This window comes from Zosterops lateralis, assembly GCF_965231275.1.
Source record: "Zosterops lateralis genome assembly, chromosome: 4".
NCBI lineage: Eukaryota > Metazoa > Chordata > Aves > Passeriformes > Zosteropidae > Zosterops > Zosterops lateralis.
This window is the reverse complement of record NC_139765.1, coordinates 66,742,713-66,763,578: the sequence shown is the minus strand read 5'-3', so window position 1 is coordinate 66,763,578 and position 20,866 is coordinate 66,742,713. Positions and strand designations below refer to the sequence as shown.

General features: G+C 42.3%; 2 protein-coding genes across 6 annotated transcripts; one reads left to right on the top strand and one right to left on the bottom strand.

The window, feature by feature from the left end:
• Window positions 1-176: 176 nt before the first annotated feature.
• On the bottom strand, window positions 177-13,722 carry DCLRE1C (DNA cross-link repair 1C; the record flags this gene model as incomplete). Of its 4 annotated transcripts, none has more annotated exons than XM_083860068.1 (14): window positions 177-2,604; window positions 3,065-3,165; window positions 4,010-4,098; window positions 5,633-5,687; window positions 5,854-5,990; window positions 6,572-6,673; window positions 7,195-7,335; window positions 7,500-7,572; window positions 7,824-7,925; window positions 8,004-8,059; window positions 8,728-8,787; window positions 9,859-9,943; window positions 11,610-11,661; window positions 13,381-13,722. In XM_083860068.1, 13 exons carry the CDS (start codon window positions 11,654-11,656, stop codon window positions 1,640-1,642), a joined length of 2,013 nt encoding a protein of 670 aa, XP_083716194.1. In that variant the 3' UTR covers window positions 177-1,639. The 4 variants fall into 4 exon arrangements, with proteins under 4 accessions (XP_083716194.1, XP_083716193.1, XP_083716196.1 ...); XM_083860067.1 differs by lacking the exon at window positions 13,381-13,722 and adding an exon at window positions 11,787-11,895; XM_083860070.1 differs by lacking the exons at window positions 9,859-9,943; window positions 13,381-13,722 and adding an exon at window positions 11,787-11,821.
• MEIG1 (meiosis/spermiogenesis associated 1) lies at window positions 12,041-18,584 on the top strand. Of its 2 annotated transcripts, none has more exons than XM_083860071.1 (4): window positions 12,041-12,216; window positions 14,245-14,377; window positions 16,213-16,375; window positions 18,383-18,584. In XM_083860071.1, the coding sequence occupies exons 2-4, from the start codon at window positions 14,274-14,276 to the stop codon at window positions 18,509-18,511; spliced, it is 396 nt and encodes a 131-aa protein (XP_083716197.1). In that variant the 5' UTR covers window positions 12,041-12,216; window positions 14,245-14,273; the 3' UTR covers window positions 18,512-18,584. The 2 variants fall into 2 exon arrangements, with proteins under 2 accessions (XP_083716197.1, XP_083716198.1); XM_083860072.1 differs by lacking the exon at window positions 12,041-12,216 and adding an exon at window positions 12,259-12,314.
• Window positions 18,585-20,866: the final 2,282 nt, after the last annotated feature.

The following is a 20,866-nucleotide window of genomic DNA, read 5'->3' as shown; positions in this document are numbered from 1 at the left end:
TTAGCCTGGTCAAAATTAGTTGTAGCAGTAGAATTTGCTTTTAAGACTGTGCAACCTCTTAATTCCTGGCCCGTACCCAAATTTTCTAGGACTGTAAGGACTTCAGCAGAGGGACCATGAGGAAAGGATGTGCTTTCACTTTAGGGCTGGTGAAAACTGGTATAAATTTAACACTTGCCTGAACAGACTGGATTCCTGTATTTTTGAGCATCCTGTTAAAGGCAGCCCTAAACTTAAATGCAGTTTTCAGATATGAAATGAGGCAACAGCAGAGGTTCTGTTTTGTCTGACTTTATTCACAGAGGTAGTTCCAGCAGCAGTTCCACTCACTCAGGCTTGCTAAAAAACTCACAAAGTCGGTAGATCACGTTTGGAAATTAAGTTAGCAAATCCCACAAACAGCAGGAAAGGAGAAATTCATGGATCTTGAATATCCTGAAAATCATAGATAGATTATGGCAGTGCTTTGTCCCTCCTGCCTCTGTTCCCTGTGGCAGAATGGTGGTTGGTTTAACATTCACATGTCACTAAACATGGCACAACAACTGAAGGCACACTCTGAGGGCAGAGATGTGCTGAAGTATGTTTAATTCTTTGGGACTTAAGACCATGGATGGAAAACCTCAGAGATTTTTAGGTGATTTCTGTGGTTTGGATATTTTGTAGGCACTCCATTTTAGGAAAAACCCAAATTGCATTTCTACATTAGAAGAGTTTTGGCAGAGAGTTATGATGGCACACATGCATGGAGAATAGATTGTCTTGAATTAAAACAGTGACGTCCACAGAATGTTGCAGAGGAGGTGAAGTTCTGTAGTACAAGAGCCTGTCTGGTATACCAGGTTACCTTCTGTGGCTGAGTTACCTGCCAGAGCAGGACAGGGCTAGTAATTTGGGGACCACAGGATTTTAAGTTTTTCTGAAGAACAAACCAGAACACAGAGGAAGCGATGACAAGTTGTTTGCAGTGAGTTGAAGGTGAAGCATAGACAGCAGTCTGCAGTACCTAACTCCGGAGTTACAGCTCAGTGTAAAGAGGGACTTTTTGAAATGAACAATTTGATTTAAAACAAATTAAAACCCCCTCACAATGTCAGTAATTCTCTTATCTGTTCTGCAGTTATTTTTAAAAATAACTATTAAAGATTTTTAATAAAAGTTAAATTGTTATATGAATGATAAATAATTGTAATAGTGATTAAAGCCCAATTACAGCTGCTTTGTTTGCATGTCATTCTTAGGTGTTCCTCCCCACAGTTAATAGTGTGCTATTTTTTAAAAACCTGAGATCACATTACAAAGGCAAACTCTTAGAGCTCATGATCAACACTAAATTTCATTTAGTGTCCTACCTTTAGTTTTGTCTGGTCCATTTTTTGTCTACTTACAGTCCTGGAGAATTGAACCTTGGGAGGTAGAAGGCTTTTGCTGCCCCTCCTGGGAATACTTTCTGAACACTTCAGTATTTCATGGAAGGAACAATAAAGGTTCACAGGCTGCAAATTCCTAGTTCTGACAGTAAGAGATTTCTTAATAAAGCACGACTCAGCATGGCTGCAGACAGTAACCCACAGAAAAAGAATTCAGGTATTAATAGATATGCTGGGTATTACCACAAGGTAACAGGTTGTACCTGTTCTCAGGAGACTTTTTTCTCACTGATTATGTTTTCACCTGCTGCAAGTTTCTTGTATAAAAGATGCAGTTTATCTGGGTGAGGTGCTTCAGCATCAGGGGTCAAGGGAATTTCAAAGTCCGAGGAGCTCTGGGAGTCCCTCCTCAGCTCCAGATCGGGAGTCCTGGAGTCATCACTTATTTCCACCAGCACATCCTGAACGTGGGCAGTGCAATCTTCTGCAGCTTTCTCACAGCCTTTGCTTTTCAAGCCACAGGCACCATCATGGGCACAAGATCTGTTCTGGCCTGGTGGCTTCCCCCAGCTGCTGTCCAGCTGAGTGTCCTTGGGACTCTCCTGCAGCACAGGAGCCACAGCTCTGCTCGCACCTCTGCTGAGGTCCAGGGCACTTCTCTCCTGGGATGTGATGAGCACTGTGTCCATCTGGCTATCCCAGCCCTGGCTCCCCTGCTCTGATATGTGTGTTGACTGAGAAGAATTTTGGGAGGAGATGTGTGTTGAGTCACTTAGTCCATCTGAATCGCTGAAGAGTGACTGGGACCCACCAGCATCTGCTGAAGATGGGATGTTGTCCTCATTTTCAGAGCTTTCCTCTAGTTTATTAACAGTAAAAAATTCATCCCAGCAAGGGATATTGGCATTAGACTCCTGCTGGTCACTAGTTACTCCATTGAAAGTGGCTGTGGAAGTGGCATCTGGCTCACGGGAAACAAATTGAACTGTATTTTTTTCAGATTCTTCTTCATCATCTTCATCATCATCATCATCATTTGATTCCTCACAGTCCACAAAGTCTACCTTGAGAGAGGTGTAAGTTGTGGTCCCTTTGCAACTTCCTGTGCTCTCATTAACATTTCCTTCAGAATTTTCAGACAGTCCTGTGCTGGAGGGCCTGCCCTCTCCTCCCTGCTGTTTTGCAATCTTAGGCCTTATAGAAATTAATTCTGAATCAAAGAGATCATCTTCATCTGGCAAGAAACAAACAGAAAATCACTAAGCAAAGTTCATACCTCTACTAAAATCTTGTTGAGAGCAAAGTTTTAATAAAAAATAATTTAGTGTAAGTTGAGGAAAATATTCTTTAACTGGAGCTGGAAATTTTGCAGGATGATATTGACAGTGTTGCCTTGGTTAGCACAGTGCCTCACAGAGACAGTTAGAACAAACTTTCCCAGGGCTGGTCTAGGACTGCGGGAAGGAACTCCATCCAAAAACTTATAGGGCTGTTGAGCATTAAGTACATTTTAAGACTGCAAACAACTGTGTTTTTACACAATTAGTGCTCTCTCACCCTCCTAAGTTCACATGTTTTCTATTTCTGTTGCTATGAACGTACAGACAGATTGTGGTGAACACCAAAGCTTTTGGCACCTCTGCTTAAGTCTTAGACTTGCATTTAAGGTGCAGCAACAGCAGCAGAACCTTCACCTGTATCAGATAATTCTCTCTTGTGGGCTCTCTTCAGTGTTCCTAAGGGCTTGTACCTGGGTTCCATGATTCTCCTGTTAGACCTGCATAATGGCTTTAGTCTGAAGGGAATGAGAAAAACAGTTAATATTTAGAATTCAGCAGATGCTTTCAGGAGCAAAAGTAAATCCTTTAACTTGTTTTAAGTACACTGCTCTGTGCCTTTCACAGGCACTGCAGCAAAAATGTAAAAGCAAAGGCAGCAATACCTAGGACAAAGTCCTTGATTCATGGGTGAGCTTCAGCAGCTGAAAGGTAGAAATCTGTCCTTTCAATATATTTACCTTAAAACATGTACAGTTTTTGGAAACTTATCTTGCAGCTCCCTCCTTACAGAAGACAAGCTGACAGGGTTCAAAATCTGACTATAGTTTGATTCAGTGATTATTAAGTGGAAGTCTCCTTTCTTACTAAGGAGGGAAGGAAAAAGGAACAGGAATCTTTGTTCTGTCCAGATTAAGAGACACCACAGGTCTCCTGCTCCCCGAGGGCACTTTTTAAGCTGCCAACATCTACAGGAGAACTGGCCTCTGATGCTGTGCAGGGGAGGAGTTCAAGTCCCCAGAGAAACCACCTTTAAAAGAAACTTCTGAGAAGTAGCAATGACAAATAGAAATGGGTCACAGAACACAGCGAGATGAATCTGTATTCAGCTTCCTCCCAAACAGCTTACCAGCAGAAAAGCCTCTACACACAGAGAGAAGTACAATACAAACTCTGATACTCAGCTCAACACACATGTGCTTCAGAAAACCCAAGTCTGTGGGACTGAATATAGAATAAAAATCTGACAGACAAGTAAAGCAAAAGGCAATGGCCCTCCTGAGAGGCTGGGATTCAGGAGGGGAATTGTCCTTACAGGAACACCTTTGGATCACCTCCCTCCAGCAGCCACTTGTCACTTACATTTCCATCACTTTGTCCTCTGTTACACCCACTGGCAGTACATTGGGATACACGTTCACAGGACAGATATAGCTCAGGAAATCCTTGATCTGAATTACAGAAGAGAAAAAGCAATTTAACAAATTACATCAACAGTTAATAATGTCACCTAAAGGCAGCACTGATGCAAGCACATCCAAAAGTACTACTAGTAGTCTTTATGTAAAGACAATATAGCCCATTACTCTGTCAAAGTGGATGTCTCTGGAACAAGGAAACAGGCCTGAAAGGATGCTGAGAACTCAGCCTCACCTAACACCTCACTGCAATTACCAATTACTACACAGACCATCACTGTCTGAAAGAAAAGGCTGGGCAGAGCTGGAATGTGTTCCAGTCCTTCCTTGTCCTTACTGCTTCTGATCTTTTTAAATACGCATTTTTCTTACTGGAGTTCAAGTCTCCAGTTATGCAAATCAGGTATTCCTTTCCTATTCCTGAAGTCTCTCCTTAAGTACCTTTTAAAAGCCCATTATGACAAAACACAGTTTTTTGCAAGTCTTACTCTGTTTTCTTCTAGATGATCTCCAGTAAATTTCTTGAAGAATTGTGTCAGGTTTGGGGCACTCCTGCTGAGGCTTTTTCAGTGCTGAACACTGGAAACACTTGCAGACTACACTGCCAGCTGACTGTCCTGGGGTGACCCATAACATTATTGCAATTTTGTATCTAGCAGTTATTTACTGTTATCTTTTGCTGTTGCACTTGTTACTTTTTCACTTCTATCTACTCCTGTTGATTCCTTATTGGTGGAAAGGGATTTGTTGAACCTGTAAAGCAAGACAACTCCTTCCAGAGTCTTCTCCTTTAAATTGTCTCAAACCAAGACAAGAACCATCTGTTTTTGCATGTTGAGGTAGGAGTGCTAGCGTTACACTGCCTCTCATATTCTGTCAGCAAATTCCACACTGGGACCTCCATCTAAAATCCTGCATGGCAGAGCAAATTTAAACATAATCAGGATCTTAAAAACAGTACTTCCTTCCTCCATTTTGTAGTGCAAGACTTTGTGACAGATCATTGTTTCAGTTTCTTAGGAGAAAGTAGTGAGCTGTATTGAGCTGTATCAAGTCATGTTAAATGAAAGTGTGTGATTGTGGGGAGGATGCTGCCATGACCAATTTCCTTTTACTCTTTTAACACAGGAAAAGGGGCAAGTGCAGCAGTCAAGATGTGAGAAAATTCAGTTTAAATGTGTGGGCTGAGAAAAGAAGGCAAACCCACCCAAATCTGAGTCACAATAGATAAACAATGTATTGTAAGCTAAAACTCCATGCTTTAAGCATTGCATACTTACACAATAATCAAAAATAGAAAGGCAGTCAAAACAATTGTAGAAGTGACCTATACATTGAGAACAGAGAACAGGAAATAGGCTTGTAATCCTGCCCTAACAAGTTTCTCTGCAGCTATATTAAAACAAATTTCTCTGTCTTCAGCATTCTGAACTTCCTGTCTCCTTACATCTTCTTACTGACAGGATTTTTTTCTTATTATGACAAGTCATGTCATCCACTCCAGAACAACCAAAACTCTTTTACATTTTTTAGATCATTGTATAGTCAGTACTAGAAGTATACAAACCTCGCTGTATGAAGAGTGGAAAGAGAAACAAGCTCTGTATGTTCTCTCCCCAGTCCTAAAAAAACAGAAGAGGCACAGAAAGTAGGTAACTGCTCTTCATCTGTGGTCAACAGACCAGCATAACCTACTCTTGATGTCCATTCTGAGATACAATTATACACGTATCAGGCAAGATACAAACCTGAAACAACAGGACGTTTCTGTGTTGTCCAAATGCTCACCTCACTATTACACTAGTTTTCTTTTTCCTTTCCCCAAACCACATTGTGGAGGGTTTGATGCTGATTATGTGCAGGGGAGTTCCATTAAAGCAAGTCATCCCACAGGGCAGTCTGTTCCCTCGGAAGCAATCCTCATCCTGTCCAATGGATATAAAATTAAGTTCAACAGTGACCTTTTTTTACCCAGAAATTAAGCAGCATACTATCTAGCCAAACCAAGTTCCCCTCTCACTTCTAATTCTCTTGAAAGATCCTGCCACACCTTGGTTCTTTAGTGCAGCTGGCAAAGCAAATCAGTCAGGGAGACCAATGCCCCAGTGTGCCATCTCAGGTTCTACCTGTGTTCCTCCAAGCTGGAGCCTCCAGCCTGACAGACATCCCAGAAATGGATGGCCACATGCTAAAACCACAGTGTGTGGCTGCAGCAGGCACCATCTGAGCTGCTTTTGATACACTGAAATGGGTAATACCTGATTGATCTACTCTGCTGCTTGTCTCACTTCACTTAAAAACACCATTTTTAGGCTTCAAATACAACTAAATTACTTCTAGCATAAGCTAATATATTTTCTCTTAAAAAAAAAAACAACACAAACTTCAACTCACTAAGATTTTCACTGTGCTTCACATTAAGTCACCATTTCACCAGTCTTCATGAACCCAACAGGCCCCAAACATCACCACACTCTCACAGCAGAGCTGGGGAGAATGAACGCACCCGAGGATGTCGACAGGCGTGAATCTGCGTGTGCTGGTCTGTGGTAACGTGGCACAGGATTTCTGGCATGTTCCTGAACATGTCAAGTTTGTTCATGTGCACCTAGAGAAAGCCAGAATTTACTCTTTATTAGGTCAATGTGTTTGCCAGGCTGCAGCTGGAGAAGGTATATAGATGGGATTCTGCTCTCCCCAAATGCTGGCAGGCATTTAAATTATTACTCCCAATAATGTCCAAGCAGAGATGTGTCAGCCAAAACTTGGACATCTAGAACCAATAGAACATAACACCTATACTAAAGAAGGATGAATACTCATGAGAAAATCGGAATATGTATACTAACTATTAATGCTGTATGCAAATGACTTTTATCATTCACAAAATAAAAGGGTAAACACTGAGCTTGAAAACTGGGAATTAACTTCTTTTTGGAAAGTCCAGATGTCCCAGACTGAAGTCAACTAGTTACCTCATTCTGAGCACAACTGCACTTTTTAAGGGAAGTTAATAAAACAGTCATAACTGTCACCTAGAGCAGCCCTCTGAACAGCCATTGCCAGCTCAGTGTTGGCCACAGTCATTACTGAGGATCTGTTCCAAAGCCACAATTAGAGAAACATTACCTTGATTCCAAGTTCCTCACTGAGGTTTATGAATAAATACTCATATCCATAAGCAGCTTTGCAGTTCAGCCACACAACGTGAGTGCGGGACAGGGAGGTCCAGCTTCGCACTAACTCCAAGATCCCATTTAAACATTCCTCCTGAAAAGTGTAGAAAATGCTGTCAATCATCTTGGAAAATACTTCTAAAGTGCTGTGATTTAGTAATGCAAAATGGCATTGCCTTGCAAGACTTACCTTACAAAGGGGTGGGTAGTTAATTAACAGTTTTAAGGGCCTTTGTTCTCATAATTTATTAGACTTACCCGGCTTGGTATGTGATAAAATTTGGGATCACAAAAAGTAGTGTCCAAATACACACTCTGGATGTCTTTTACCCTGGAGGATAGAAATGTGATATCAGAGTAAACATTGCATCACAGTGCTAAGATACACCACTTCCTCTCTCTTCAAAAGGAGGTAATTCTACCTCTCGATTAGAAACAATACATCAAATGGGGCTTGTAACTGCAGTATTGCAATTATATTTAATCCAGAATAAAAAAATGAGGAAGAAAATAATGAATACCTAGCCAAATTGTCCATGCCATATGATCTTCTGTTCTTTCTATACCCCACAAATAGCTCACCTGGTCCCTGAATGCAAAAGCTCCATTCTGGCTGCTTCTCCTTTGGCAAGCCTGAAATCCCCTGTGTACAACACTGTGCCATTCTCGCCTTCAAACAGAAACCTGCAAACAGCAACACTTGGGTCAAACTCCCCATTAAATGCCAAGTGGTGAAACATTTAAAGTACTGAAAGGACTTACATGACTGAACCTGGACAGTGACCAGCTGGCAGAAGTGTCACCACTACATCTTCTTTCTGGAAGAGAGGGGTTAGCATTGTTTTCAGACTGTAGTAAGTGCTACCAGTACTTTTGTCAGCACAGTGAGAGCAATGTATTACTCCCCACAGCCTCCTGCAGCACTCAGCATTGCTTTTAAAACCAGAGAGTCTCTTCACGCTGCAACAAGCACCAAAGAGCAATTGCCATCCTGTCATGGCAGAAGAGAGGACCAAGTATTGTATGGTGCTTATAAAGCAGGCTGGACAGAAGAGTTTTACTTCTTTGGTTCCTGGTGAGCAAGTACAGAATCACATAATAGTCTGGGTTGGAAGGGACCTTTAAAGTTCATCCAGTCCAACTCCCCTGCAAAAAAGCAGGGACATCTTCAGCTGGATCAGACTGCTCGGAGCCTCATCCTGACCTTGAGCGTTTCCAGAGATGGGGCATCCACCACCTCACTGGGCAACCTGTTCCACATTTCACCATCCTCATTGTAAAATGCTTCTTCCTTATATCTAGTCTGAATCAATTCTTTTTTAGTTTAAAACTATCACCCCTTTTTCTGTCACTAGAGGAGAGGAGGGGCACATATATTTTAAAAATAGCTTGTGCACTTCAGATGCTGCAGCTGTGTTTCCTGTACTCATGTGAACAGCATTACTGCCCATGATTGACATATGAACCTTTTTTTCCTGTAACTTACCTCACCAGATGTTTCATCTATTAAAGAAATCTGAGTTGGAGTTTCAACTTCCAATGCAACCTGTAACAAAATGATTAACTGCATTATAGGATTTACTGAACACTTTCTTTCATGTTTATGTCATGGTATTCATTATGCAGACATCTCTAGCACTCACTGTGGCTAATGCTAAGCCTGTAAATTAAACTCGTTTTCCCATAGTAAGTCATAAATTTCCATTTCCAGTGGAATAAATTTTCCTAAAAGTTATCTAAAAATTAAATGGAGATATCTCAGCCAGGTGTGCCTGCCTAAGAAAGTTAGAGCATGTTGGACTTCTATCAGCAACAGCTCTTGTTCCTCTGGATGGATCACATGCCTTATATTTGGATGACTGCAAAGCCCAAAACATCCCAGTCCCACAGCAGTGGATCTTGCTAGGACAGCTCTGTGCTGTGCAGCACTTCCCACCGCCCCTTATTACCAGACCCACAAATCACCAGGAGCACGTATTCCTGTGTTTCTGCAGAGATAACTATTTCTATTTCTGTAAAAAAACTCATGCTCAATTTCATAATGCCTGTATCTGCAAAGGGAAGGAAATAACTTCAAGTCACACCTGACATAACACTGATCCCTTGCAGTCCGGCTCCAAACACTGGAAATCATATAAGTTTATTAATTTTTTCAGTGATTTTATACTAAAACTTCTTCATGTTATAGTCCATTTTCCAAAAAGCAAAAAGAAAACTTTAGATTATATACACTCCAAGCAATAAGAGACTTCAAATGAAGCAAACAGAAAGAGACAGAAGCAAAGAGACACGAGCAAGGTAAGGAAATGAATACCAATGATCAATACAAATGAATACAAATTCAAATGTACAAATGATCAATATTAAGATGAAGGCCACGTAAAGCTGAAGTTGAGAGAAAAGGAAAAATGTTGTGGTGGGGGAAAAAAATTAAACAACAAACGGCAATAAACCAATCCCACATAGGAAGCAGCAGAAAAGGGAAGTTGTTGGAAGGACTTCAGCCCCGAAAGACTGTATCAACACCAATATTTAGACACTCCTGAGGAGCAGGGAGCTGCTGCTTTCTGAGAGTCACTCTTGGAAAGTGCTATTTTCAAAATAAACACAAACTCACAATATGATTCTCCCAAAACTTGTATTTCCAGTTAGTCAACAACAATTCCTTAGTTACTGGCGAGCAGTAAAGTTTAACTTTCAAGCTGTGAGGAGACAAAAAACACAGATAAGTGTTTTTTAAAGCAGACATGAGGAACAATCTAACAACACATCAGCACCTGGCACCCAGTACATCAAAGCCTGCACTCAGAAACCTCTCATGTGAGGAGAGCTGCAGATCTGGAAGCCTGCAGGCTTCTCTTCTGCACAGCAAATCCAAACCTACCCCTGTGTGCCCCATGTGCCTCATGGTTTTGTGCTGACATAAATGCATTGTGTGGTACATGGTCATGGCCTGTCTGCTTGTTTCTGTACCCCTGCACACACCCTTGGAACAGGCATTTGGGACAGTCAGCACACAGCAGAACACAGAATATTCCTTATGAAACTTGAGCTTATGCACAGAGACCTGATGAGCAAAGAGAGATTCTCTGCTTGCGTCAGAGGAGATGCAATATCTACTCTAATGAATCAAAGAGAGCCTAGGAACTGGTCCACAACCTCCCTGGGCCCATTGCCACATTTGATCATCCTCATAGTGAAATAGGTGTCACTTGCCCTTTCTTTATGCACTTCCATGAAAAGTTTGGGTCCATCTCCTCTACCCCTACCTGCAAACAGTGATACCTGATTGTCTCCTACTCCTAAGGCTGAAGACATCCAGCTCTCTCAGCCTCTCTCATCACATGGTCCTGGCCCCAGAACAGGGTGGTGATGCTGCCCAAAACACCAATTATCAATTTATCATCCAGGGGAGCCCAGGGCCGGACACAGTACCCCAGAAAGGTCTCACAGATGCTGGTCAGAGGGGAATAACTGTCTCCCTCAAACTGCTTGTTTATACACTTCAAAGAGCACAGCTGGCCCCTTCACTGAGCAGGCACAGCACTCTCTGTATACCAACACTTCCAGGGAACAACAGAGAGATCCTCATGAAGCTCACAAATGTCACAGAATTCAACAAGGCCAAGTGTACCTGAGTCTGGGCCACCCCTGGTATCAAAACAGACTGAAGGATAAACGGGTTAAGAGCCACCCTGCAGAAGACTTTGGGGTACTGGTGGATGAGAGGCTGGGCATGAGCCAGCAGTGTGCACATGCAGCCCAGAAAGCCACTATTATCCTGGGCTGCATCACCAGCACTGTGGGCAGCAGGAAAGGCTCTGCTCCTGTGAGATCCCACCTGCAGTGCTGCATCCAGCCCTGAGGCTCCCAGCACAGGAAGGACAGGGACCTGTGGGAGCAGATCCAGAGAAGACCAAGAAGATGCCCAGAGGGCTGGAGCACCTCTCCCATGAAGGCAGGCTGAGAGAGCTGGGGTTCTTCAGCCTAGAGAAGAGAAAATTCTGGAGGGGCATTGCTGCTACCATTTGCCATTTAAAGGGGGCTTTTAAGAATTATAGAGAGGGACTTCCTACACGGACATGGTGTGGACAAGGGATGCTGACTTAAAATTGAAAAGGGGCAGGTCTAAATGAGATAAAAGGAAGAAGTTTTCAAAATGAGTGAGGATGGTGAGGCACTGGAACAAATTGTCCAGAAAAGTTGTGGACGCCCCATTCCCTGGATGAGTTCAGGAAGGATGGGACCTTGGAGCAACCCGGTCTAGTGGGAGCTGTCCCTGTCCCATTCCCACGCTGGGACATCTGCCCCAGGACAGTTGTTGGCGCTGTTTTGCTCACGCTTTGCCGCGCACCCCGAGGCCCGTACCTGCCCTCCAGCCTCCTCTTCAGGGCGGTGGCCCTCAGCCCCTTCATGTGGTCTGGGGAGAGAGGCACGGGGTCAGCGGGGGGACACGCGGGGCGGGGACACAGGGGAAGGGGGCAGGGACAAGCGGGGCGGGGGCAGGGACACCCAGGAGGGGACCCCGGCGGGGGGGACCCTCACCCTTGTGGCAGTGTGACAGGAAGAAGGCCCGCGCGCGCAGGTTGTCGCGGTCGAAGCGGTCGATGGACACGGCCGGGTACTCGCGCGTGCGGCCCGCGAACCGGCTCATGGCGGGCCCCGCGCGCTTCCGTCCGCGCGCCCGCCCGGCCCCCCAGCCAATCCCGAGCCGAGCCCGCCCCGCGCCGGCCTATCAGGGGCGGGCACGGCCTTTTAAAGGGGCCGCGGCGGGCGGTTGCCTGGGTGACCGTTGGCGTCGTGAGAGGACAGCGGTGTGGGGACAGACAGACAGACCGCCCTGAGGGGACAGACAGCCCTGAGGGGACAAGCCTGGAGGGGGTTTGGGGGTGGGCGGCGGCCGTGAAGGGGGGGCCTTGGCCGCCGCTCCGCCCCGAGTGAGAAGAGTCCCCCGTTTTGCGTCTCTCGACCCGAGGTGGGCCGCCTTAAGGGCTGGGAGGGCGGGCTGCGGCCGTGGCGGGGGAGGAAGGGTGAAATTACGGTCGCGGCGCAGTTAAGGATCCAGGCCAGGACGTCTGCCTGAGCACCTCGGAATGTACTAGGAACTATCGGGTAGAGGAGGTAGAAATCGCTGGAAAGGGGAACTTAGATTAGATATTAGGAAGAATTTTTTTTACAGCGCGGGCCGTGAAGCACTGGGGCAGTTTTCCCAGTGAGGTTGTGCTGTCCCAGCCCTGGGACAGTTCCAGGCCGGGTTGGATGAGGATTTGACCAACCTGATTTAATGGAAGGTGTCCCTGCTCGTGACAGGGGGTTGGAAAGAGATGATCTTTAAGAGATGATCTTTGACAGCGTATGAAATCTCCTCCTGGCTCTTGTGAGACCCAAGCAGGTGCTGTGTTTGCTGGCGTGGGTTAAGTGATGTAGGAGAGGTACAGCCGTCTCCTCCCGCTGCTCTGCCCCAGGGCCTCTCCTGCCTGGGGACAATGGTGCTCCTTGTCCGGGCTGAGGATGCAGCAGGGGCCCTGTCCCACTTGATACCCTGGCCTGGACCCAAGGTGCCCCTGCTCTTCAGCTTCAAGTTTGCTGGTGAATATGGGTGTGCACTTTAGGTGTACCAAAACGGGTGAAGGTGCAGACCCCACTCCTCCCCAGCACCAGGCACACAGGCTGTGACCCACCGTCCTGCTCCACCTGCTGACATGGAGCCCCTCACTCATGACAGCCCTCCCCCAGCAGCTGATTTTTCAGGACACATCCTATTCCTGCTCCAGTGGCTGAATACTCATACCCCCAGCCTGACTCCAGGAGCTGGCACCAGTGTTCACTCAGACACAGGTCTCACCAGAAGACTGTCCTTGCAGCACACACACACGTGGAATACAGAGTTTGTGCAGAGAAATAGTTATGATTTAAGAAGACACAATAGGCTAGGACAGTCTGTGATGCTCAGGTGTGGGGCTTAGCTGGGCATGTAATACTGACTGCTCCTGTTTTACACAGAACAGGCTTATTTTATACTCCTTTCTGTCTATTCCCATCTTTGTTTCTCGCTGCTCCTGCACATTCCTCACAGATCTATACAGTTCCATGGATTCCCACACCTCTCCAAGTCTGGGTCCCCCTGGTTAAGTCTTACCAGTGCAAAGTCCAGGTTGATCTCCTGGGATGTCATTTGTGGAGTTTCTTGATAGCCCATCTATTAGTGCTAGAGTTGAGATTTCTTTGTCTAGGGTTTTTTGTCAAGTCCTTGTCTCTGCATATTTTGTTTGTTTCCACTTTTCCCCAAATTTCCCAATTGACAAGGTTTATGATCAGATAACCTTGCTGGAATAAACATTTTCACATTCTTCACATGACTGGCCAGGTGTGGTTCTCTTCACCACCTTCCCCATTTGCTGCTCAGGTTTGAGTCCCCATATATTGTTTTATTGTTATTCCCTTTCCTGTAACTCCATATTGCAGTGACAATGGTCCTTGAGCAGATGCCCTGAGGGAACAGATTCTCTCCTCCCACAAACCCTGACAGCTTGTGTAATGTTCAGGAAACCACCAGTGAGCCCAGGCTAGTTAGGATTCCACAGTAATTGTGTTATGATTAACATTAAAAAATGTGTTCCCGAGGCCAAAGCACTCACTGTTTACCCTAAATTAGGGGCAGGCAAACATTGTCATCTTAGCAAAGTCCACTTCACTGCTCAAAATTTTCCCCTTAAATGAAAATCATTAATATTAAACTGAGTATTTTCTTACCATTCTCTTGTCTTGTTTATTTGCCTCTATCAGTCTGTTGTCCTTCATCTCTTCCCTGAATTCCTGGCTGGATTACAGCTGTGCTCTGCTCTGCTACAATGAAAACAGCTCTGTGCCTGGAACTTGGACACATAATAGACAAAGAGTACAATTTTTAAATAGCAGCCCCCAAATGAGATGCTTTCATTATACGAAGTCACTGAGCTGGAACTTTCAATCCATGATCTTTATGTCTTTATTTTTTGGGCAGGAAGGCCTGTGGACAGGCACTGGGAATTAATGGTGACTCACAAAGTGCCAGACCTCCCCACATGTCTGGAAGAAAAACATTCATTAGGTGAATCCAGCACGTCCTGTAAAGAAGAACTTAACACTAATGACACGTAAGTTGTCACAAGACACTTAATTTCATTATAGCTTAGCATTTATTAACATCTAATGTTATTGCTAGTCATATTGACTGTCTAAAGTCAATATTGACTGACAACAGTTCTCATCAAACAGTGATGAGCAAATACAGAGCTTGAAAAATCCTGGGACAGCTACAAAAGAGCCCTTTGCAACACAGGAGGAAAAAACTTGTGTTGAGATAGATATCTCAAAGACTACCCTAAATTTAGAATAAGGATCTGTGCTTATCCTGTTAATTTGTATTTGATACCTCATAACCAGATGGGAAAATTACTTTTTTATTTTAATTAATGGCTGCTTTCAATTGTAAAATACTGCAGTGCCTGGTAAAAGAATGCTTGGAGTAATGAACTGAAATAAATGGTTTAGTGTTGCCAGAAAAATGCCCTTTTACATATTTTTATTGATCTCTAATAAAGTGTATTTGGTAAGAGATGAAAGGCCCTTTCTGTGTTTCCAGATTGCTCTCTGCACAGCTGTGCAGACTTCTTTCTGCTAGTTCCACACTGTGATAACAATAATTCTTGACAAAATTTTTCCAAATATTTTTATCTTGTGGTACAATACTTTTTTTTCCCAATTTCTGCTTTTCTAAAAGACTAGTGGCATTTTGCATTTGATAAGATTTCAGCATTCAACTTTTCAAGCTCTCTATTGATATAAGAACTTGCAAAGAAATTGGGCAAGGTTTGGAGACAGCATCCAACCCACAGGGGAGGAGACTGTATTCATCCTCTCACAGCAAAATCCAGAAGCTTTCATTTCTTGGAGATACTTTCCTAATTATGAAGCTGAAGCTTGGTGACATTTCAAAACTGGGAAAGGACTCATCTCTGATCATACCTGCTAGCCATGATAGTGATGTCTGTGTTTTGCTTGCAGAAACAACAAAAGTTCTATTTGAGTAGCAAAAAAAAAAAAAAAAGATGCTTAAGAAAGCAAATGCAATGAAATTCAGATATAAGGCAGAAGTCAAATGATTTTATTTTTTTTAAATATAGTTCAAATCCATCCCTGGTGAGTATCCACTGTGCAGTTTTCTAAATTGTTTTTTGCTGCTGTTGTTTTTAGTTTGTTTGGGTTTTTTTTTTTTTTTTTTTTCATTTCTCTATTTAATTGATTTTCTTTTCAGTTTGAGTTTCAGCTTGTCCCAGTTCTGCTCTTTTCAGCTTTAGCAGTTGATTAACCTGTTTGCAGTGTCTGAACAAATGGGTTTTGTGTGAGGGGGAGTGAGTGGCAGTCAGTCTGATTGGACAAAGGTAGAAAGGGGTGAATTCTGGTGGGTTGTGTGCCTTGTCTCCTTATCCAGTTTATCTCTGAAGACCTTATCTCTGTCACTGGCACTGTGCCCACATCACTGACTGTGCATTTCTCCTCTCCTCTCCTGTCCCATCCTGAGTGTTTGCCCAAATCTTCCTTCTGTGGTTCCCAGTTTGGTGTCACTTGAGGAGCAAGAAAGAAAAATCTGGACATCTGCCTGCCTGCCCCAAGGGGACAGCAGCTGCAAAGATGTGAAATTCAAAAATGCCACATTTAATATTTTTTTTAATTCATCAATATGCACAATTAAATTTTAGGAAGGTTGAGTCAAGAGGTATATGGAAGTACAGAGGAGTTGGGTTTGTTTGAGATCAAGTAGTGCATTTAATTTGATTCCAACTGCTTATAACTTTTTCCTTTTTTAACCTCAGACTTTGAGCTCTGTAATTCCTTTATTTTAAAATTTCGTTCTATCCATTACCCTATATCCCCAACAAAATCACTTGCTTCTGTCTTCTCTATTTAATTTTTTTAAGTCTAATTTCAGGAAGATGTCCAAAGTTTCTGAAGTCGTGACTAAAGCTGACATCAAACCAAAATCTATGCATCGTGCCAAAATATGGTCAGATGATGTAGAGAACTTGTACAGATTTCAGCAAGCTGGATACAGGGATGAGGTGGAATATAAACAAGTAAAACAAGTTGATGAGGTAAGATTTAGAACTTTGTAAGAGTTACTACTTTAAACTTCTGTCTCATGTAAAATGATTAACTAAAAATGGAGGTGCTGCTTATTTCCTTTCATTTAGGCTGGGTTCTGATAGTGTGTGTCTCCTCACAGGTCTGACTTGAATTCTTGAGCTCTTGTTAACTGTGTAGGATAACTCACAGAAGTGAAACAGAAACACTCCCCAGCCTGTGTTTTGTTCTCCCTCTCTGGTGCATTTAGAAGCATCAGAGATCTCTTTGAACAGATGTAGCTGATCTCCAAAGGAATAATTCAGTGTTGAGGGAAGAAATATTTCCAAGTGAGTTCTCTGAATCTTCCCCATTTGTCTGTCAATAGGCTCGATGGGAAACTCACTGACTGTCCATGGAGTCAGTCCTGTGTCATTGCTGCAGCTTCAGTTTGCAGTTGGGCTGTGTGGTGGCACAGTCAGGCTTGTGCACACTCACAGCTTGGCCTGTGTCAAAATGATGTCCACAATTGGAAGTGTTTGATGCCAGCTGTAAAAGGCAGTTGTGACAAAAAACTGCCGTAAAAGAGCAGTTGTGGCTCTTGTCAGCACCAAGGGCTTGTGCCTCTGCTCCCCACAGCTGGTGGTGATGCTCCCCAGCACATCAATTGAGTAGTGTCAAATATCCAGTGGCTACTGACAGGTTAACACAACAAACAATATATCATTTTTATTACAGCCCTGAAATTTGTCTTCCAAAGCAGCAAATATAGTATGAAGAACACACTTTTAAAACACGTTGACCTCCTGTGCACATAAGAAACCACAGAAAGTTCCAAGAAACTCACTCCCCATCCAGTTAACTCAGAGCACAGCAAAACATGTTGATGTGCATAATAAGATACAGTTTATTATTTTATTGTGGGCTCTGATACCACTGCAAGGGCTGTGGTATGATTTTCAGTAACTGCAGAAGGAAATCATGTCATTATTGTGGTAAGATCTGTGTGTTTATGATTTATGGCACAACCTCCAGCAGTTAAAACCTGATGAAAGTTAAAGAATGCCACTGACTCACTGTAATGTGAGTGTGCATTCTGTCCCAGCCTGCCAGGGCCTGGCACTGATTCTCTTTCAACTTAAATGTCTTGGTTAGTCCATGTTGTGTTTCTATAATGCAGTTGTTACTAAAGATGTAATTATAGTGTAGGTGGAATTAATATTTAGTCTGCTATGTTTAGACAGACAATGTAGATAACACAGCTGTATGCCTGAAGTCATAAGGTAAGTGATGAAACCACTTTTGAGGTTCTCCAATTAGTGAATGCTCCAGTCTGACATCCTTTGTCAGCTCTGCCTGGAAGAGAAATAAGATGTTTATTACCTGATTGTTAAGGTTCAGTTTAATCAGAAGCAGTCATAGATGCTCAAGCTGAAAGAGCTACTAAAGCCATGAAGCTGTTGAATGTGCAAATGCTGAAGCCTTTAATTTAAGGCTCTACACTGTGGAATAGTGAAGAGCACCTGGGTGATGCTGGGCTTATATGTGACTGATCTCACTGTCTTTGAGGCTGATACAGTCTGCAGCTTATTTTATTTTCATGAAATTGCTAATGAAAAATCACATTTCTCATGGTCAGAAGGATCTGAAAGAAACCTTTAAGTGTTTGTCAGTCTTACAGAAGCAGACTCTTGCAGCCTCTCCAATTACTGAATAACTGAATGGCATCAATGTTATATGCCTAAACAAGGTGCTTTAAAAAGCTTGTCCAATTTTTAATTAGCCTGTTAAATATCCTTATATTCCTATTTCTGGGCTTTTCAGATCACATAACTTTATACTAAACCTGAAAACTGGTTTCTGTCATCTTGTTCTCAATCTGTTTTTAAAAGTTCAGCAAGTTAATAGAAAAATGGTATTTAGATGCAAATGAGGGTTTCCTGTGGAAGTATACCCTACATTACTTGCAATGTCATGCACAAACATCATTTAATGTGAACGTGTTCAGGTGATTTTACACATTTTTGTTCTATTTATAGGTAGAGTGCTGGCCAGAAACTGGATTTGTTAAGAAACTTCAGAGAAGGGACAATACATTCTATTATTACAATAGGCAAAGAGAATGTGAAGACAAAGACGTCCCTAAAGTGAAAGTTTATGTGTATTAGTGTTGTTACTGTTGGTTGGTTTGTTTTATAAATCATTCCTTAAGGCCTGTAAGTAAATGAATTGTGAAATCTGGCTTACCTTAAGTATCCATGTCATGTTTAGAAAGGGGAGTGCTAGAAATGTAGAGAAGCCTGAACTAAAACATAGAAACTTCATTTTTTCCTTCTCATAAGCAAAAGTCTTATTATTCCTCATTTTCCTGGTTACAAATGCTTCTACAAAGCTAAAAAGCTGGTAAATGGGCATCATATATTTCAGTTACCTATACAACATTCATTATAAGTACAGGCATCAATTGTTATTCCAAACAATATAATCTATGACACTGGTTAATGTCAGCCACAGTCTCTTGGTGTAGTTAAGGTTTATGAGACTCCAAAGGGCCAAAGTGAGGCCAGAGCACTGACTAACATTTCCTTGGAGCAGAGTGAGAAAAACAAGCAAAGAATTTAAGTGAAGGACACTGAACAATCAAGTAACAATGGCAGTGCTGAGCTGCAGTTATAAAGACTGGCTATTGTGATAGAAAGTCACAACAGAAATGTCTTTCTGTCTATCCCCAAAGTATTTTTGTCAGGTGCCAGTTTTAATTACTCAAAGAGGAAGTATTAATTGACTTAGTAACATTTGCCTTCTTACAGAGGTGGATCACGGAGTCACAGGTTGGGAACATGGAGTATAAAATCCAGGGAGAACATGAAATCCACATTTGGTAATATTTAGGGGAAAGTGAGGTACACAGATGATATGTGGGATTTCTGGGCAGAATTCATCTCATCTAACTTCAAATGTTGCATTATCAACATCTACACCTGATCCTGTCATTTGGACAGCCTTTGTTCTGAATAGAGAGAAGCTCTTGTGGACACAATTAATTTATTTTAAGTGCAGCTATGTAACATTTTCTTTGAATGTGCTGCTGTGACATCAGCTCTGCAGCAGCTGCCAATACCTGGGCTACTCTGAGGCACTCAGTGAAAATGAGGGACTGTACTTACCTTCACTCATGAGGAGGTTTAATTAAAAACTTTGAGATGCCAAAACTCCTGAAAATTGACCACTAGAATAGATTGTTGTTACATAAACCAGTAGGTGTTTCTGTGGTAGTTACAAAAAAATTCTTATTGATATTTCCTACCTCTAGACTGTTGACCAAGGGTATCTAAACTTAGTTTTAGGCATGAATTAACAATGTACATTTGACCACCTATCTTATGGATAGTCTTCATTTATTTGGGCCTAAGATGGAGGCAGACTCAACATGAGAAATAAAGGACTTACAGCTCCTAGTCAAAATAAATAGTTTGAGTGCAATATTTAAAAGACCTCATTGACAATGACTGTTGATGGTATCCTCATCTTATTTATACTACTTGGAAGGTTTTAGCTTAAATTTGTATTAACTCTGTTAGAGAAATGACTGAAAGACACTCTGAAGCAACTATGAAACTTATATTCCCAGAAGGTTTTAATGGCATATAAAGAAAGTGTTACTGCAATGTAGAGAAATAAAGCATTGCTACAGTGAATGTCACTTCAACCTTTCATTATGATTTCTTCTATGCTTGGAGTGCTCTGGATGCACTTTTAAAAGACAGGACTTTTTGGATACTTTGCAGTTAAATAGTGGGAACAGAACAATTACCAGATAACCTATCCATTTTGTCACTTTAGTTTAGTGGATCTCACTTCGTTAACTTTATAGATTCCTAAAAACAAAATATTCCAGTGGACATAAAAACAGCCTTTAAAAAATTCCACAAAAAATAGATGTGTTGTACAGCCAGCTCAAATTTATTGTCAGAAGTTATTGCTATCAGCACGCACAAGAAGAAGTGAGAACATTTGGTACAGTCGTTTTCTCAGTCTATAAAAAAGACATAGTTGAGTATTTGAGAACAGGAATTAAAACTGCAGATAACTTTTTAGGATTTAATGTGGATTTTTTTCCTCAAGAAAAACAAAAGAAAAAAAAACCAACCAAACAAACAAACAAAAAAAAGTTGAAACACATGTAAGAGATTTTCTGGGATTCCCTCATTTTACCCGACTACTCCTCAATATTTTTGCAATATTGCTGGATGCTCCTGTCTGTATTTTAAAACCATGACTGTGCATTTCATGCAGCCTATGGATATTTCACTTCAAATGAATAGCATGGGAATTCATGTTCCACTTTATATGAGTTGACAGATCCTTCCCACTTTGAGAGAGTGAATTACCTAGATATTACTTATATTTATCAGCACTGTCAATGTGAAAAAGATTGAAGGTCACTGTCATATTTGAAAGATTCACAGGATGAAAAAGGAAGACAAGCCTTGTAATTAGTAAGACCAGTTTATAGAGATGGC